The sequence below is a fragment of the Cynocephalus volans genome, chromosome 6 (genome assembly GCF_027409185.1).
Source record: "Cynocephalus volans isolate mCynVol1 chromosome 6, mCynVol1.pri, whole genome shotgun sequence".
Classification (NCBI taxonomy): Eukaryota; Metazoa; Chordata; class Mammalia; order Dermoptera; family Cynocephalidae; genus Cynocephalus; species Cynocephalus volans.
In genome coordinates, this window is record NC_084465.1 from 142,945,102 (window position 1) to 142,965,495 (window position 20,394).

The following is a 20,394-nucleotide window of genomic DNA, read 5'->3' on the forward strand; positions in this document are numbered from 1 at the left end:
AATTCACCTTGGCTTAGGGCAGAGAAGCTGAGCCATCAAATAGTTTGTAAATGCCGGAGGGCTTCTGCTTCCCCCGATTTCAGCACCCTGTCCACCCACTTGGCTCCAGAGATTAGTCCTTCATTTTTAAAACTGTTTTTCCCATTTGCAAGGAAAGTCCCCCCACCCCACTTCCGCCCCACCTTAAATTCTGTAGACTGGGGTAGGGAGAGAAAAATAAAATCACTGTAAAAATACTTAACTTCTGAAGCACGTGACTGGCTTTCAAGAATTCTATAAAACTTGAGGGTGCGGAGGCTTCCCGAGGCTGAGAGCGCCGCTCCGGGCGGGGGCCGTGCTGCTTCTGCGCCCCGAGCCCTCTCAATCCTCGGAGCCCCCTCTGCGCCCCCAGCCCTCCGATCGCCCCGAGTCTGCCTAGCGTTTCCAGCCCCCTCATCGCCCGGAGCGCCCCCGGCCCCCTCATCGCCCCGGGCCCCCGAGCGCCCCCGGCCCCCTCATCGCCCCGGGCCCCCTCATCGCCCCGGGCCCCCCGAGCGCCCCCGGCCCCCTCATCGCCCCGGGCCCCCCGAGCGCCCCCGGGCCCCCTCATCGCCCCGGTCCCCCGAGCGCCCCCAGCCCCCTCATCGCTCCGGGCCCCCTCATCGCCCCGGGCCCCCCGAGCGCCCCCGGCCCCCTCATCGCCCCGGGCCCCCCGAGCGCCCCCGGCCCCCTCATCGCCCCGGCCCCCCCGAGCGCCCCCGGCCCCCTCATCGCCCCGGCCCCCCGAGCGAGCGCAAGGGGCGCCGCGGGCAGGCGGCACAGCTCGGGGTGCGGGGTGACCGCCGCCTCCGCGCGACCTGGTGTGACAGCACGCCCCCGCTGAAACGGAAGGGCTAGTGCGTTTGCATCGCCCCTTCATGCTCTGTGGTCTGTGTCTCTCTTGAAGGTTGTGGCTGTCACTCGCTGAAGCTGAGAACTGACGTAAAAGGGGGGAACCCCAAAACAAAACTAGATGCGTTCTTGAAAAAAAGTCTATTTCAGTGTTTATTTGGCAGAGAAACATACAGAAGTTTTCAACCCAATTTCACACGTTTCTCCTGCCCTGGTAGGGAAGGTGAGGCCCTCTGAATTCCAGATGAGGGGGCAGGGGAGGCCAGAGGCTCAAGGGAGGGGGCAGCATGGAAAATCTCCCCGGGCACAGAAAATCCCCAAGGTCGCATTTAGTAGACCTCTCTTTCTGCTGTATGAAGGTGGCCTTCAGGGATCCGGCTCTCAGAGCCCCCACTTCCCAACCCCGTGCGGCACCTCCCCCCAAACCCCGACTTTATGGCCACCTGCCCAGAAGCAGTGCCCAACTCACCCCCTGTACCCCAGCTCCACCCCACAGGCTCTCTCCCCTGTCTCTTCCCACATCCAGGCTCCTCCCCCAGATCTGATGGCTGGTTCCAACTCTCACCTCTTCATGGAAGCCCTGCCCCACCTGGGACGGCCCCTAGCATCACAGTCCAGCACACAGACATGTACACACTTGAGGTCTCAGAGAGGACACTCAAGTCCCCCGGGGACTTTTGGTAAATACCTGTAATTGAACAGCCTCATGCCTTGTGACTTTTACAGCAGTGCCCCCTAAATAATACCAGACCCAATTCTATAGTTGGAAGGCAAGGGATATTAGAAAATACATATACCCTTCCCTTTACCAGCCCTGATTTTATTCTCCATTTCAGTATAGCAAAAAGAATTAGAATAATTTGAGGCCCTTTCAACAGAGAGTATTTCGTGGACAGGGATCACCCCTAGGGCAGTGGGAAGAAAAAAAGATAAGAAATCCTCAAGAACTCAGAAAGTTAACAGAGCTAAGGCTGAGTAGGAGCCTGGAGACAGGAAGATGGGGGTGTCTGTCATTAACTCTCCAGGCCTCACCTTGCTCATCTCCAAAATGGGGAGGGGGCAATAGAGAGCCATGAACTACATGATCCCAATTTTCAGGCAATGTGATTGGTTCCCCTTATGTCTTGCACACTCCCCCCACCCCCCAACCCCAGCTCACTGCGGCTTAGATGGAGAGCATGTGGAGAAGCCCAGGGGCAGAGAATAGAGGACCAGGGAAGCCCCTTTCCACCAAATACTGCTATTGAAAGGGCTGACCGTGGCACCACCAGGTAAAGCACGGCAGCAAATGGGATGCTTGTATCTGTAGAAATTCTCACATTCTAAAGGATTCCACGCATCCTGGGTCTTCAGGAACTCTGTAGAACATACCATGGTTGAGATCACTCTGGGATAAAAGGGGTGCATATGTACATGTTGCAATTTTCACTTAAAAGTTGCCACCTGGAATCCAGACTTGGCCTGTGGTGACCAGAGAACAGTGTAGAGCCCCGTTTTCTAGATGACGTGCTGCACAGATGGCAGCTGTATCTCCACTGTTGTGCAGACATGGGCTTTGTTCCAGCATCTTCCTACGTAAAACAGATAAAAGAAACTAGATAAAAATGAACATCAATGGATTCTCTTAAAAAGAAAGCAAATAGGCTTAAAGTATTAACACATTGGATCTAAGTGTCGTTTTATATTGTATAACCGCAGGAGGAATTTGTATGAAGAGGCAGAGGAAAGTTCCAAGCCGTCTGAGTGTTGGGGGTCTCTTGGCTACTCACTTCTTGTGTAGCAGTCTCCTTGGATCCACTGGGATTTTTAAGGATCCTAAGTAAGGAAAGATTGGTTTCCCTTTGGAGAGTACGCTATAAATATACATGATTACCTGATCATACCTGTGAGGTCCTTGCTCTTAACACAGAAAGGAAAATTGTGGGTTTTTTTTTAAAGAAGACTGGTTAAGTGCACTGGTGAGAAGGGGGAAAGAATAGAACGAAGAGTTCCATCTGTAACCGACTGTGAACAATCGAGATAACTCACTACTTTCAGATCAGCTGAAAAGTCTATTTTGATGGAACGCAGGATATTGTGGGATTTGTGTTTTCTGATGTAAAATTATTGGTGGGGCTTGTAATACCCCTCTGATGATTTAATGCTTAAATTAAGGTTTAATTATTACCTTTGCTTTAATTAATCCTTAAAATTCTCTTTTCAAGTCTTTGTTGGGAAACTCAAATGGCATTATTATTCTCCTTTCACATGTGGAAACCTGAGGAGCACACAGGGCCTATCTTGGATCACACACAGGTGACCATCTGTGCTGGTCTGCCAGGGACAGTCGTGGTTTCTTATTGCCAGTTGTAATTATTGGTAGTGTCCCCTTTCCCTCTAACAAGTGCTCTCGTTTATATTTAAGTATAAGGTTACCCTAGCCACACGACACATTGCTGTCAAACTAGGATTAGAGAGCCTACATTTCACATTCACCAGATCATCCATTTCAACACGTTTTTCCAGTCATTAAAAGTTCTTTATTTCTGACTTATAGAGTGAAATGCAGCAGCCCGTCCCTTAGAAATGGTGACGTGTAACAACACATCAAGCATGAGACCTCCAGCTGAAATTTTTGTTGACTTGTTTTTCCCTTCGTTTTGCTTTGTTTTACCCTTGCGGTTTAAGGACTTCAGCAAGCATTAATTATTTCTTTTGTGTTCTGATGTCAAGTTGTTTTCAGCTATCTTTTTCTTAATAGGATTTAAAGGGAAAAAATTAAATATACATTGAATTCCACTTATGCTTGGTTCTAGCAATGACTTCTCTCCTGAAAAACTTACATAAAGGAAGTTAACATGCTTTCTACAGCCTGTAATTAAACAGGCCTGCTGAGAAATCATACGCAATTGTTTATGATACTTGTGATTAATTCTCATCATGGCAGAAGCTATACAAGTTGCATTATCAAAACCAGTAATGGTCCAGGTCTGTAGCAGGCTGGCTACGACTGCAAAATCACCATTTGCCTTCACAGCACTCTTTCATCTCATCCCTTGTCTCTCCTTTTAAATGACCCTTTTTGTGTGTTAGATTATTTTGAGTCATGAATTGCAACATATGATGCTATTAATCAAGAAATCATCTTGCACCTTTCCTGGTTAACAGAAACAGGTTTGAAAATTTAGTCCCCTAGTATCATTATTGCCACTGTCTATGTGACTGGAGGAAAATCAGATTTCAAGTTCTTCCTGTTTTCCTTATGCTTTTCATAGCAAATTTGAAAGTATGGCAGTAGGCAGATTGAATTATAATAGCGATTTTTAAAGCCAGAATTTAAATAAGACCAAAAAGAAGTACACCTACTTCTAGTTCAAATAGTGTTTCTTCCAGAAAGAATTCCACGGTAATAGTAAAGACAATAGTAGTATTTGGGATGAAGATCTGAGTTACCAAGTTTATGTGGATTGTTGAATACAGCTGCTGTTTTGCAGAGAAACTGACAATTATTGGTAAGATCTTAGTAAGGTCTCTGTGCTTTGGTGAGCGATATATGGAAGAGTCAGTGTAATGGCATTAATACGGTGCCTTCTCAAATTGTTTTCAGTTCCCGCCCTCCAGGAGAAGGAACAAAAGGCCAGGAACTAGTCCAATAGAAGCTTTTCCCTATAGAATGGTCAGAAAGTTTAACCATTCAAGAGAACAGGCTTTACTGTAAATGTATGTCTAGATTTCCTGATCCTTAATGAGCTATGTTAATTATTCCCCTTGTAAAGCCTTTTTGTTTTGTGCATTCCACAAAGAGTTTGGCTTCATGGAATATTAGCAGAGGCAACAGTCTGCTTTGCCCATGGGGGAGGGGAGGGTCCGAGCAGCTTGAACACATGGCCGGCTCAGGGGGTTCCCTGGCTGCCTGGAAACTGGGAGTTCAGACCTGGTGGAAGAGCTTCCCCAGTTTTGCTCATCTGGGCATCAACAGAGGGGTCCTGGGCTGCTCTGACACTTTCCAAACAGCCCTAGGAAAGCATAATCTGCATCTCCAAATGCATCTTTTCTTCCTGGATTGAGCTAGCCAGGAAGGCCCCCGGGCAGGGTGCTGTCTGTGTGTTGCGGGCTGCCTTTGCTGGCTGCTGTTGTGTCCTTCATCCTGGCAGTCTGGCCTCTGTACTGTGTCAAGTGATAGGTGGGAGCTGCTACGAGTGGGCTCTTTGCACATCGAAGCAAGTTGGGTTAGTATCAGAGCCCGAGGCCTAGGGACATCTGGTTTAGGCTGCCTCTCTGGTGCCCAGTGTTAACCTTCCCTACCCCTTTCTTCTCTCTGGCACTCATCATAATCTGAAGACAAATACTCAGCAGCTATACAAGAATCAGGACCTAGGGGCCTGCACACAGGAGATCCCTCCTTCATGAACATTTTGTACTGAAGGGAATGGTAAGGTTAAAACAAGATTCATCTGGCATATTACCTGCAGGCCACCAGATAAAATTATTTCCTCCTTAAAGCAAGGTGACCAGGTAATTCTGTTGCAAAGTCATGGAGACCTTGAGTTATCTGTCCTATAACCCCAACTGTTCGTATTCACGATGCCAAGGCAGGGCTTTAATTTCCTGGAAGATTCACTACATCTCGTTGGATTTCAAGAAAAGTCCTTTTAGGAGTTGAGAGGCACTTTTCTTCTCCTCCCAACATGAGGTATAACTCACTCTCTGGCATATATACTTTCCTTTTGGCCTACATCCTTTGTCCTTTAAGACTTCCGCATCTTTATGCCCTAAATTGCCAAAATATGTCCCCTTCACTGCCAAAATACACAGGTGACTCAAGGTCATAATCTGGAGGAGAGGCCAACCATTGTTCTGGACACATTCTTGGTCTAAATCAATCTAAAACCTTTCCTGAATGGCTGTGAGTTGGGTCAAAGTATGGTCACAGGCTAACCATTGTCCTTTTTTCCCTCAAATGACAGGGTCACTGCAGATTAAAATATCACTCTTCCTACTAGTTGTTGTGTTACTTTTAGATATCTCAAATAGCAGAGCTAATGTTGTTTAGATTATTTTCCCATCCTTTTTTATGGACATTGTGCCTTCTATTTTTGCTTTCTGGGAAATTTGCCAGTTTTTCAAGGACTGGGTAAAGAACAAAATAAATATTTGTAGGTAGTTTAAGAGAAGAATAAGTATGTTGCATCTAACTCTGCCCATCCAAAGAAAAGCATTTTAATCGCCTTTCAGACGTTTTAAAATAATTAACTAGAGAGATTCAGAAGGTTGAATTACTAGTTTACTTTTCAGATTTGTGATCAAGGTGTAGTGTGTGTGTGTGTGTGTGTGTGTGTGTGTGTGTGTGTGTTGTGGGAAGGGGAGGAGTCAGAGAAAGTCAAGGCAAATGAATAAAAACTCTTTCAAATCCAGATTAAGTGATTGCAATCGACTATGTGAAAATTAAACTACCTCTTTTTAGATGTTAATCAAGCCCTAAAATGTTAGTGCCAGAAAGTGTTTACTTCACAACATTCAGCATATACTCTTTCTTTCAAATTGTCTGGCTTTCTAAAAAAAGGATTTCACTGAAATTTGGGATGTTCAGCAGTTCGCTGTGTATTAATATGTCTATCAGCTGGCTGCAGAGGCTCCTTCTGCGTCCGAGATTAAAGAGACCAGGGAGCTGGCTTCCAGCAAGGTTCCTGTCCGTAATCATGTGTGACTGTCCTCCTTCCCCGGCTGCACAGTTTGCGGCGGTGGAAGCAGGCAGGCTGAGTCCTGGGTAGGAAAGGCCGTCACCTGTTGGGGCCTCCCCCGGTCCCCGAGGGCGGCGCGTGGCCTCGGGAGCACAGCCCCCAGTCTTCGGGGACCAGCCGTAGGCGGGCGGACAGACGGAGGGACCGGGGGACGAGGGAGGCCCGGCGCTGGAATGCAGTTTTCCCGGGCGAGGGAGACTTTGCACAGGAGTGGAGAATAGCTCGGGGTGGGGTTTCGCACCGTCCCCTCCTCCCAGCCCCGGGCCCCCTCCCAGGCGCTTTCTGCGAGCGTTTAGAACTGCGCTCTGAAGTTTCAAGACAGTGAGGAGCTTGTGCGGCAGGCAGGGACAATGGAAGAAAATGAAAGCCAGAAATGTGAGCCGTGCCTTCCTTACTCAGCAGACAGCAGACAGATGCAGGGTAAGTAACAGAGTCATTCAAAGATGGAGTTACAGGGACGCGTGTCCCTCGCGGCTTGCTGCTTTTTATAAACTGGAGACCCGGCGCCTGGCAGAGGGGGAAAAAAGCCTCTTTCTTGGTTGGGGTGGTGCGTTTTCAAAACTGAGTAGAGAGCTGTGATTTCTTGAGCTTGACTTTATCTCTGGCAGGATTTTCTGAAGCAGCAAAAGAGGTGGCGGAGTGATGTCACATTTGTAGCACAGCGAGCGGTCATTGTGCCCTGTATCTCCAGGCAATGACAAATAAATCGTTAAGCAGCTTTTAGTAGTTTCTCCCGTGCTCCAACGAGGGGAGAAAGGAGCTGTTTTTTGTGCAACTATCTCTAGGACCGCGGCGTCTCCATTCATTGGTTGGGGGATTCCATGGGGTGAATGCCTGTTGGATGCAAAGTTTTTCAGTTTTGTAGAGTTAAATCAGAGTTTGGAGATGTTTTATTTTACAGATCAGAACAGCAGGGGAGCACTTGTACATCTGGGTGATAGATAGAACCCTAAATCTTTTATGTTTTAACTCCAAAGTTGTGAGTTGTTAGATAATTTTGGTCAATTTTCTCCAGGCAGTTTCCCTTTAATTGTGTTTATAATGGATTTGTCTTTTCCGTAGGGAATTTCCAGAAGCTTATGTGGTTCCAAAGAAACTTCAGTGGGGTTGGGTGGCCAGAGGGCTTCTCTGCTTTCCAGTGCTTGGCTTCTGTGATGCCAGAGCCTACTATATAGTATCATGTAGGCAGCATATTCATAAGCCCCCTGCAATCCTGAACCGCTCTGCCCCCACCTTTCCCAGGTTCATCCAGGGGCCAGTTAGTAACAAAAAGGCTGCGGGAGTGCAGTGCTGTGCGTGGGAGTAGGAATTATGCACAGGGGAAAAGGTGTGTGTTTTTAAAAAATGTGAAAGGGAAGTAACACATGACTCATCCACCCTGAAAATGCAAAACTAGGCCAGACAGAAGAAAAGTCAATTATGTACAAGAGATAGAACCCCCCCACCCCCACTCCACCCCCCTTAAAGGAGTAGAGCTGGAGAATCTGAGTTTTTCTGTCTTCAGTCTAGGTGTCTGTGTTTGTGCTTCCAAAGCAGAGCACTCTCCTTGAGGGCACCTGGGTCAGTGGAGTCCAGCACTATAACCCCCACCCCCTGTGACAGGACAGGAACCTACAGCAGAAATTTAGCCCCCCTGGGCCTGGCCTGAAAGAAATGACCCAGATTCTAGAGGGACCAATTAGAATGGGAGCAATTTAAGAAATCACTTTCAAGCAATCACGGCATTCAAAGATGCTTCTGAAGCTGGAGATGGTCAGACTGAGACAATATGCTTACTTTGTTCATTTATTCACTCAGTGAATATGGAGCATTTGTTATGCAGTAGTCACTGTTTTAGCTGCTGGGGATCCAGCAGCAAACAAAGCAGACTAAAAATACTTGCCTTTATTGAACTTTATTCCAAGGGCCAAGTTTAGGGGGTGGGGTGGAGTGGTAGAGGCAGACAATGAGCAAATAAGTAAAATATATAGCATGTGAGATGGCAGGGTTGTCAGATTTAACAAATAAAAATACAGGATGCTCAGTTAAATTTGAATTTCAGGTAAACAATGAACAATTTTTTAGTATAAGTATATCCCATGCAATATTTGGGACATACTTATGCTAAAAATGATTCATTGTTTATCTGAAATCCAAATTTAATTGGGCATCCTGTATTTTATTTGGCATCCCTATCAGATAGAAGAAATAAGGCTATTGGGGAAATAAGGCAGGGAAAAGGAATAGAGAGTGAGGGGTGGGGAGTGAAACTGTAAGTAGGATTGTCTGGGAAAGCCTCACAAAGGTAATATTTGAGCATAGATGAGGGAGGGAACACCAGGATCTAACATGTTCAAAGAACAGCAAGAACATGGGAGAAGGATGGGAGGAAAAGAGGTTGAGAGGTCATTCCAGGCCAGATCATGTAGGGCCTGTGAAACCACGGTAAGGTTGTGAGATTTTATTTCAAGGGGGGTGGGGAGCCACTGGCAGGTGGGACTTGTCTTTTATTTATTTATTTATTTACTTAGTTACTTACTTACTTCTTGGGTGGCTGGTCCACCTTACAGGAATCTGAACCCTTGACCTTGGTGTTATAATACCATGCTCTAACCAACTGAGCTAACTGGCCAGCCCTGGACTTGTCTTTTAAAAGGTAATAGTGGATGCTGTATTGATCATAACCCAGGTGGGGCCAGGGTGGAGGGGGGGGTGCTGTTAGGTGGCTTCCACAGTAACCCAGGCAAGAAACAGCACCAGCTTGATAAACAAGTGGTGTTAAGGTAGATTCTAGATGTGTATTGAAGGTAAAGTCAAGAGAATTGGCCTAGAGGTTGGATGTGGGAAGTAAGAGAAAAGGAGTCAGACATGACTTCAAAAACTTTGGCCGGTCAGTTCAGTTGGTTAGAGCACAGCCTTATAACACTAAGGTCACGGGTTCAGATCCCTGTAACAGCCAGCCGCCAAAAATAAATAAAAAATAAAAATTTTGGTCCAAGCAGCTGGAAGAATAGAGTTGTCCTTTACCTAAGTGGGAAAGCGTTTGAGAGGAGTAGATGAGAGGGTGTTCATGGTTTGGGGATGGGGTGGCTATGTTAGGATTGAGATGTTTATCAGGCATCCTGGGGGATATGTTGATGGCAGTTTGGAAATTGGTGACTGGAGTTGAGGAGAGAGGACTGGGGACTGAGAGGTCCTCTAGGATTGAGTCTGTGTGCAGAAGGAAAAGCCCAGCTAGGGGCACGCTAGCATTTAGATGTCAGGGAGAGTGGAAGGAGTGACCGAGAAGATTGCAAAAGCAGGGGAAGAATCCAGTTTAGATTTTAAAGATCCCATTAAGTTCCAGGTGAATATGATGCTGTAATCTACTAGTCAGCACGAGGACCACAAGGGAGGGCAACATCTCTGAGCTAACATCACCCGTAATGTCCATTTCTGTCATTGCACTCTCTTGTATTTGCTTATGTGTCTGTTTCACCAAATTACAATGTGCTTATTCGAGGGCAAGGACCATGTCTTATCCACCTTTGCATTCCCAGCACCTAACAGAGCAGCAGGCACATAGAAGGCACTAAATAGATATTTGTTGAATGAAACTCTGAGTTTATCAATCTACTGTAGATAAGGATCCCTTGAGTGATCATGTAACTTATTGTCCAAACCAAGACACTTCTGGGAGTGAAAGGGAACACTATAAATAATTTCACTGGGACAACAGTTGTAACCCAGAACTCTTGTAGCAAACTGGAGCATATGGTTGCCCCAAGAGTAGCTCGAATCAATGAGGTTTGCATGGGTGAATAGCCAAGCTAGTATGTAAATAACAGCGTGCAAGTGTATTGCATAGTGCATTTTGCAGAGTAGGCACTCAGTAATGATTGGTGGAATTTGAATCTAAGGATATCATGCTCCCTTTCAAGGCTGAGGGTTCCTCGGTGTGGTCCTGGGGATAGGCATTCCTTGAGACACCTGTATCTGCCCACAGCAGCCCTGAGATGTCTGCTTTTGCTCTGGCCTCTAAGGTCTTGAAACGTCTTTGCAGGTGAACTGCTGTCAGCCTACCTGTCTGCCTCCCACACTGCCTGATTGGCAGCCTCCCAGGGAGCACAAGCCTGGGAGATCACAGATATGCAGGTCTGTGCTCAGAATCTCCTCTAAAATAGCCCCATCAGTCTCTGTCCCCTTATACTGTTTTATTTTTCAAAGCACTTATCACTGTATGACATTTATATTACATATGATTTTTTTTGTTGTCTGCTTCCCTAATTATAATGAGGACTCCTATGAGGGAAGAGAATTAAGTTTATCTTTATCACTATTTCACCACTCTATCTCCTTTTTTCAGTGTATGGAGCAGACACTCAATAAATATTTGTGTGAATGAATGAATGAATGAAGGAAAGAAAGAACTTTAATCAACACTTGACACAAGATTGCTTTTTGAGGTAGGGGAGAGGCTGTTCCTATTTTGTCTAAAGTCTCTTCCAGAAATCCTCTTCATCATTGACTTAAATGTGTATGGTTCTTTAGAGGAATATTATGGTCTGATTTCAGCTGTAATTTCTGTGCCAATTTATATACAGTGGTGATCTTTATGATATTAACAAGGGAGCTGGAAAACTGAGGGGCCCTGTGGACCCCAAACAGAATATATGTATTAGTTAGATAAGCTAATTATTGTAACAACCCCCTAGTCTTGGTGGTTTTGCATGATCAAGGTTAATTTCTCCCTCACATACAGTGGACTGTGATGTTCCTAGCCAGGTGGATTTCCTGGGTAGCCCACGGAGGCTCCTCCTGTTCAATCACTATGCTTTGGGCATATAGAGGGCTGGAGAGGTTGTACAAACAGACGAAACAGCAACTCCCCATGCTGTTCCCTGTGACCAGAGAGAATCTCGGCACAATTTAAGAAGCATCATCTAGAGACAGCTAATCAAAAGCCACTATAAAGAAGCAAGGGATGCCTTCCCTAAGGGTCTGTGGCCTACTTGGTTTTGACCCTGGAATAAAGTCTCAGGGAAGCCATGAGCACCGTTGCTGGCAGGTGTGGAATGCCTGAGTGACACAAGGCCTGAAATCCCTGCTGCGGGTCAGCTGACCCAGCCAGAGTAACCCAAGTCGTGGCAAAGAAGCCGGCCTTGGCAGCTCCTGCAGTCACCTGCCTGCAGAACTCGCTGCGTGGCTGTCTCCTTCTGGATGCCCTGTCTGCCATAATCCTCTGCCTACTTGGTGTCTGCCCAGCCCCCACTTTCTACTTTTACTTTCCAGAATGCCTCCATCCCAGTTGGGAAGCCCGTGGAAACACTGAGAAGCAGCTCTCTGACATTCATTCCTGTCTTCCTAGTCCTCACTCCCACTCCAGGGAATGTTTAAGAAGTTGTTCTGGGCTTATAGCCCCTGTTTTGCTCTTTGCCCTGCCTGGAGTAAGCCACCAGGAGTTGCTGTGGGCTCTGCAGAGCTTGGGAGGGGCAAGAAGAGGAAACAGAGCTGCCTTTCAGCATGGCCTAAGCCTTGTCTTCAAGCAACGGCTTCATTATTTTATTTCACAAGGATTCCCAGAATAGCCAACAGCTAGACACACCCATGTTTAAATGTTAGCACTAAAGCACATTCCAAACAAGAAATAGAGTTGCGTTTCTATTTGGATGGCTTGGATAATGGACACTTGAGTTTTCTCTGTTCATGTGGATAATGAGGAATTGGCGGGTCTGGGATCTCTGACTCTGCAGCTATGGAATTGGACTAAGTATCTTCTGCCTGTTTCCGCTCTTGTTGTTTGAAACCTGGCTTAGTTTTTCTCCTCTGCTCAAAGACCACACCACATTCTCCCCAAATGGCTGGAATGGTAGAGTCGTCCTTTCTTCCTCAGGTGTGGGAGTTGGCAGCTCCCAAAAGCTGAACCTTACTGGGGAGAAGGCTCAGGTGACCGGGAAGTGTGTAAAGTGGCTTTGCTCGGCACGGGGTGTTGGGTGGTTCTGGGTACTGGCAAAAGTGGAGCAGGTGCCTAGGGGTAGAATGGGAGGCAGATGGGAGAGTAGAGAGTTGGGTGAGAGGCACAGGCCGAAGGGGAGACATAGGGAAGGAGAGGGCTAAGGGCGATTAAATGTCTGCCAGGTGACTGTGCACTGAGCCTCCAGCCCCATTAACTGTTGGTGCTGTTTGCAGCTTTTTTTCCAAATCACATTAAAGCAACTGGCAACATTTTAGAAAAATCCACAAGAAAGAGAAAAAATGGAACAGCAATGTAAGGTTGACGTGACTTTCCTAGTGAAAAGTGTTAAAAAAGAATGGGGATTTAGAGAGTGCAGTAAGTTGGAGCCACTCCCAGGTTAACATTGACAGAAGATTGACAATGGCCTCCATGACTCCCCTGTTCTTCTCTCTTCCCAATTTATTTCAAAGAAGAAAGTGGAAAACTATTTACAGTCTCTGGGGGGTTACTGTTCTGGCTGTCTTGACCTCTTCTGATCATCCTTGCATGAAATAGAATAGTTCCTGTGAGTCTGTGTGGTACAATAAGGCAGAATGCGACTTTCTGCCCCTGTTCTTGGGACTGGATATGCATGAACATTTATCCCTACGAGTGTATGTGTATGGATGTGGTTATGCCTGTGTAAAGAAGTCATCTTTCCAATAACTTGATACTGTTACTTAATCTAGTTGTCCTGAGTAATTTTAAAAATATATTATTGTAATGATGCCAAAAGTCATCTTAAAAATCTATTTAAAAGTCAACAGATCCCTGTACTGGCCTGTACCAGCCGCAAAAAAAAAAAAAAAAAAAAAAAAGCAACAAACAACAACAACGAAAATGAGCTGAACTCTCAAAAAAATCTCTTTTTTTGCACTTAATTTTTAATGATAAATGATTGGCAAATAAACTATTATTGAAAACTCATTTTTTAAAAAAATTTAGAATATATTTAAAGGATTTAGAAGTAAGAGGCTCTTTGCGTATCAAATGCTAGACCAAACATTGTCATTTTATTAATGAAGAAAATGAGGCTGGGAGAGGTAAAATTGTTTGTTTTAAATCTGGAATTAAAGCCAGGACTCCTGAGACCCCACCTGGAGCTTTTTCCAGGGTACCCAGTGGACAAGGACACATTATTCTGCGCATCTGTAATACTGGATGATAGCAACTGCTCTCTGAGAAGAGAACTTGGCTCCGTGGAGAGAACCTGTCCAGCTCTTACAGTGCTTCTGAATGTTCTTGACTTTCTCTTCCTAATCTGGTTTTTTAAAGAGGTAACTCTCTTTTCTCAGTTAACGGGAATATTCAAACCTGACACCCCACTTCTCAACCACTGAGAATGAATGGAGACTCCCTACACATGTCCTACACTCTAAACATTGACATTGCATGCCTTAATTGATCTGTTCTCAGTAGAAGCCAATTTGTCCTTTTAAGGCCAGCTCAGAGGCAGTATATCTAGGTCGAGGCTATCAAAACGCACCATAGCGCTTCCTTTCATTGTGAGTTTTAGACAATGTCCACTTTGAATAAAATGAGTCTAAACCTTTATATCCCTTTGATTATTACATTTAATAATATTCTTTTTTTTTTTTTTTTTTTTTTGCAGCTGGCTGGTATGTGGATCTGAACCCTTGACCTTGGTGTTACAAGGTGGCACTGTAACCAACTGAGCTAACCAGCCAGCCCTCTAATAATATTCTTATGTTTGCAAGGCTTATGCCAATAGGGAGAAATAGAGTTTTCAAATGGTTCACATGTGTCAGTGATTATCTGACTTATGTATAGAGTGATAGCTATTTTTGGTGATGAAACAAATGTTTCAGATATCATCTTCAGATTATAAAAATATAAAAATCCTGTTACCAGAATGAAACTGTAATTAAAGATACAGAAATAATCAGAATCACCAAAGTTAACGTTTCTGTAATTACAGACAAGGTTAAGGCGTAACCCAATTGACTACAAATAATTAGTCTGTCCAAGTGTTCTTGTTTTCAATAACCTCAGGGAAAGAGAGTCAGAAACAGCAGAGTTTTGCTGCAACATCTTTATTTCTAAAGTATGATTTTTCATATTTCTTTTGATTGTGAATTTTTTTCCCTTCTTACCGTAGGAAAAAAAAGAAAAATGATTTGCTAAGTTATATTCATACATTAACAGCTGCCACAAACCCTCTTGGTGTTCTGTAAATGAGATTTCTAGTGTGAAATCATTAGTTGCAGACTGTATTTTTTTTGTCTTTCAGAACAAGGAAAAAGTAATCTGTATGTAACGTCATTAGAAGATGCAGAATGCCGGAGAACCAAGGAACGCCTTTCTAATGGAAACAGTCGTGGTTCAGTTTCCAAGACTTCCCGCAATATCCCAAGGAGACACACTCTAGGTGGGCCCCGAAGTTCCAAAGAAATCCTGGGAATGCAAACATCTGAGATGGATAGGAAGAGAGAAGCTTTCCTAGAACATCTAAAGCAGAAGTACCCCCATCATGCCACCGCCATCATGGGCCACCAGGAGAGGCTGAGAGACCAGGTACGAATGTGCTGCCGTCTCTCCTTCTATAGCTCATGCTTTAATGAACATGAGAGAAAGCGAACTGATCTTTAATTTAAAGGAGAAAAAATAGTTTGGTGGACCATACCTAATATTTAGTTGTTCCAGATCTCTTTTGGGGCTTGGCTGTAGAAAAGGTCCCCCCTGAAAGCTCTGTCCTTCCTACCAACACAAGAGAACAGGAGGCCAGACCAGAGAGGAAAGGCCCAGAGAGTACGCAGTTCCCCAAAAGAGGGTTCCTATGTCCAACCCCAAATACTGAACTGCAGGCAATGACGAGGTGTTACTTTACCAAGCAAAGCATGGCACCACCACAAAGAATCCTGAATCACTGAATGCTTAGCACGGTGAATGAATGAATGAATACATGAAAGCATGAATACATAAGTATATTTTCAGGGTAAGATAGAGCATAGAGGGATAGACTTGTGATAAACCCCTTACCTTAAAAAGTCAATATTAGCATTTTATTTCTGCTCTTTTTTCTTTTTAATCACAGATGTTTTCCTTTCACATGCCTTACCTTCTGCTATCTTCAGCAACCTGTTTTCTCTGGTTATCTTGACAGCCACACAGATATCACACAACTGTGGCTCTGGATATTTTTGTTTCTTGGCTGTGTGCAATTACTTTTTAGCAGACAGAGCAGGTTTGGGGTCACTGGAGATGTGAGGTCCCCTCTATGGACCTCACCAGTGTGTTATCAGATTGACCTTTGGGTATGGAGAACTTAGCAAAGGAAGCAGAGAGCACTTAGCCATATGTGTGGTGGAGAGGGGGAGGGAAGGAGCAGGCTGCTAGTGATTTCCACATTTCAGGTAGGGAGACAAGCTCAGGGTTTTTAAGTCTGCCGTCTTGCCAGTTAGTTACAAAAATTATGTGTAACAGCTCAATTTTTGATTATCCATGAAAATGGGGATGGACATCAGCCTGAATCCTTTAAATTTACATTTTATCCTCAATCTCATTTTCTCCCTTAAATTCAACCTTCTCTTCTTGGAAATCTTTATCAGAGGGCCTTAAAATATGAAATGTGTTTTATGGACTTTATGTTTGCTTTTTGTTCACACTGCCAAAAGGCAGTAGACCCAGAAGAGGAGAAAAGAAACAGGAATTCTGGTTGATGTAAAGATGGGCAGATGATTAATTCTTGAGTAATTAAGAAAAGGCAGGCAATCTCTTCATTTCAAGCATGTATAGATAATTCCCCTATTTTCTATTGAGAGTAGGGTCACTGTGTATTTAAGTAATGGGATCTGTGCCTCTCCTGTGTCACTTTTTGGGAGGCCCCAAATTTTATCCCAAACTGTTCAGATTGAGGAAACTCAGACATAGAGAAGTTACGATTGCACAATTTGCTAAGGAAAAGTTAGGACTTGAACAGAGATGAGGTAAGATTCTGGAACTCAGAATTCCTTGTTTATTTCACTATGTACAAGTTACAGATCACTGCTCATGAGTTTGGAGTGGACAGCATGGTCTGAGCACATGGAATAATGACATGCTGAGGGTGTGTGGGTGACCATGGGGACGGGGGTAAGGGTGAAGAAGGCTAAAAAATTATGTGTTGAGTGAGGAAGGAGAACATTTTTTCCTCTAAAAGTTAAAATGTATTCATTTTGCTGAGAAATATAGAAATTGGACTTTCAAAAACAGTATCTTTTTTCATGTCAAAAGTACTTTATTATTGTTACTATTTTTATTTATAATGTCATAATTATTGCTACCACTGTAATGATGGTAGCTTTGGCTAAAACTATGACATGGGGAGCCGAATCATAATCAGAAGGTTGCCAGGGGTGCGTGGTAGCAGATGAAAGGGAATAAAGATGTGTTTTGGAGGCCTCAAGCTCTGATCTTCTGTTACATATGTTCTCACTATCGGTGTATTCCTGCCATGGCTAGTCCCTTCTCTGGGTAATGAGGGATGATCGAGTGCCATGTTCTGTCTCTCTGCCTCTTTTGTATCCTAGCATGGCCATCCGAAAGGGAAGAGAGATCAATGTGCAGATCTGTGCACACATTTCATTCTGCCACTGTGCTTCTCCAAGCAAACCCCAACCAGCAATGTAAACACCAGAGATAAGCTTCAGCATGGCTTAGGAAATTCCTGTGGACATCACCTCATCTTGGTCTTTTCTACTTTTTTTTCTTTTACCACCCATTTCCTCTTTCCTGTCCTCTCCTCTACGATACCCTTTGTTCATCCTTGACCTTCTGACTATGGATTATTCCAGGCTTTCTTTGCAGAAAGATCACACAACCAGCCACAAGGAGGAAGTCAAATAACACAAGTCTGAAGCACTTCCCAGATACTGACGTTCTAAATACCAGATACTCTTCTGGTAGCTGTTTTCCTGGCTGCCTCCCAGAGGAGTAGCTGTAGTGAGAAGAGAGCCAGGGAGCGAGATAGAGAATATGATGTTGAAAACAATGTATCTGGCACCTTACGTGAAATATCATGGTACTAGGGAAATCTGGGTTCTAATTCCTTGGTATTAAACATAATGAATTAGAGCATGCCTCGTGTTTCAAAATCTGAATTCAAACACTGGAAGATTCATGGTCGGAAAACTTCCCTTTGCGTCTTTAAAAAATAAGTTGGTCAAGAGTTTTCTTCAGTCTAAATTATTGAAAAGCTAAGAGGTTACCTTAATTCCCTTCTATAGTCTTCTGAAAATGCAGAAAACCAATATTGCAGTGTAATGCTTATCTGCAAGAGAGTAGCTATGCGGGACAGACAACCTGACTGCAAGGCCACATTGCCTGCTGACTGAGGGCTTGGCTCTGGAGTCAGACAGGACTGTCTGGCATCCAGCCCTCACCATATGCTAATCAGATGATTTGGGGCTAATGACTTAATCTTCCTCTGTCTCAGATCCCTCATCTATCAAAAGCATTTATATCACAGAGTACTGAGAAAGAAAATGATGGAATTTCTTACTGTTTCAGTGGCAGCTCTTAGCATTATAATATTCTGGCTTATGGTGTCCACAAGAAGAATCTCAGAGGCTCTTATTTTAAAATTAGTATTTAAAATCATTTTACTTTTTCATCAGCAAATACTTGAATACCTGAAGAGGTTTATTTTTCCCATTGTCAGAGCGTAAGTTTATTATATTTGTGAAACTGATATTTTTCTTTTATTAAAAGCTTACAATTCAGATTGCTTTCATTTATTTATCCCATATATATTTATTTGGCACCTGCTATGGTAAAGGCATCTTGAAGGATACAATCGATGAGATGGTCTTCAAGTCAGTAAAAGAAATAGGCCTTCATATACAAAGACTAGTCCTTTGAGATCCAGCCCACATGTTATACCTTGTGAGTTGTTCACAACATCTTGAAGTACCTACATTGTAGCATCTCATCTTGTTGCATTCAACTTCGTTATGTTCCTTTCTCCCACCTTGAAGAAGTTTCTAGAGGACTGGAACCTTGTCTTAATCACTTTTGTAAACTCAGCATTTAGGGGAGTACATGACCTAGGTTAGGCATAATCAAAATATTTGTTGAATGAAGGACTGAGCCACTATTTCTAACACAATTAGAATGTGGCAGGTGGAACAAATAGAGAAGGGTAGGGAGTCTAAGAATTAAATGATTGATTGAAGTTTGGATAGAAGAGATTAAGGCCAAGAAGCTAAGAAAGGCTAAGTAATTTTCTCCAGGTCGAGAAGCCAGCATTTTAACCAAGGCCAAAATTTCCAAAGTCTGTGGTCTTTCCATTCATTACTGACCTTGGTTTTTGCTTCTTCCACCTTTAATTTTTCCAAAGTTTGTTAACATTATATATATATCACATTATGCCAAGCCACAGAGACACAAACATGACTTCCATTGACGTTGCCATTTCTTTAAAAAGGTAAATCTTATTCAATTCCAGAGCAAATATGAAATAACAATAGAAAATAAATTTCTGTATATATTTTACATTGAGAGAAAGTTGCTTCTTTGAAATAACTCTGAGTTCAGAAAGGTCTGTAATTCAACAATCTTTCACAGTCCTGGTCACGTGTAACAATACAATTTGGAAAAGCTCTTATTTCAATGTCTTCACTAAAAAAGAAACACATGTTCAATGGCTCTCTCACCTGCAGAAACCAGCTTTCCATTTCCAGTCTCAGAAATCCTTCTGAAAATAATTTTTCCATCTTTATTCCTGGTTACCCACAGCATTTCTGTTTAACTGCTAAGTATATAGTACCTGCTTTGTGGTTACAATTGTCTTATGTGTGTTCTTATATCTAATGTGGTCAAACCTTAGGAAAGAGTAATAATGTTTTAACTTAAACATCTGATATGTTCTTCAGCTTGATACAAAGAGTAAGAGAGGTATAAAGGTATTTTCCTTTATCATGAACATTATGGGGCAAAAATGAGAAGATGAGGACATGAACGATGAGGCTATCTGACAAGGGGTCAGTAAAGCCAAGAGGCCTTTTGTCTGGCTGCTCCCCTCAGCCTGCAGCTGTCTCAGTGCCCCTCTGGCTCCCAAGCACTCACCCTTCAAGCAGCCTCTCCTTTGGCTGTGTTTATGCAGAAACAACCCTGGAGCTCTTTTCTCAGTGCCTGGTTAGTTGGGCACCATTTATATTCTCTGCTATAGTCCAGTGTATCCAGCGCCAAAATGTAACTATGCTGATCACTGTGAAAACAGAAAGAAGGAAAATAGCTATCATTCTGTTTTTTCATAAACTCGCAAGTTGTAGTTTATTCTATTCTTTTAATGGCCTCTAAGGAGTTTTATTCACCGGTGAAGAGCTGTTCTATGGAATTTGGAACTTGTGACTTTGGTTTGGCGTCAACTTTATTTGTTCCTTGGATTGACTTCTCCTTTTCAGAGGTGTATACTTGATTTTTGTCAAGAATCATGGACAGTTAATGACAAAGAACAAGAGAAGTCTAAACTGCATTTGAATCAGAAGAGCAGGTCTCAAGAAATACTACTTCAAGTTGGTAGAATAAAGGCATTTGTACTCCTGTTTCCTCAAAAGTCACCGAAAACAATGGAAAGTATTAACAACAGGGAGGGAAACAAAATCCTTTTATCTTGAATAAAACAAGGAAATGGTCAGGACCCATGCAATGGCTTTGGGAGACTAGGAATGTCTGTGTGGAGACCCAGTTTATATAGAATGTAGAATTGTAATTCTGGCAACTTCCGTCTTGTGATGATACTGTCTCAACTCAGGGATTCCAAGGCATTAGGACAGAGAGAGAGCACTGACGGAATGGGTACAGGCTCCTAAATACATTGACCCAGAAGTAACATATGCCACTTCCCTTCAT

General features: G+C 43.8%; 1 protein-coding gene across 8 annotated transcripts in view; it reads left to right on the forward strand.

Moving 5' to 3' along the window:
- The first annotated feature begins 6,663 nt into the window (after window positions 1-6,663).
- The window catches only part of KIAA1217 (KIAA1217 ortholog), a 296,465-nt gene continuing 282,734 nt past the window's right edge, over window positions 6,664-20,394 (forward strand). For 6 of the 8 annotated variants that reach the window (XM_063100371.1, XM_063100374.1, XM_063100375.1 and 3 more), the window contains exons 1-2: window positions 6,665-7,010; window positions 14,795-15,078. In XM_063100371.1, coding sequence (XP_062956441.1) covers window positions 6,941-7,010; window positions 14,795-15,078 — 354 coding nt within the window. In that variant the 5' untranslated portion in view covers window positions 6,665-6,940. Of the gene's footprint in view, window positions 7,011-14,794; window positions 15,079-20,394 lie in introns of all 8 variants that reach the window. The other 2 variants (XM_063100372.1, XM_063100373.1) reach the window with 1 other exon arrangement.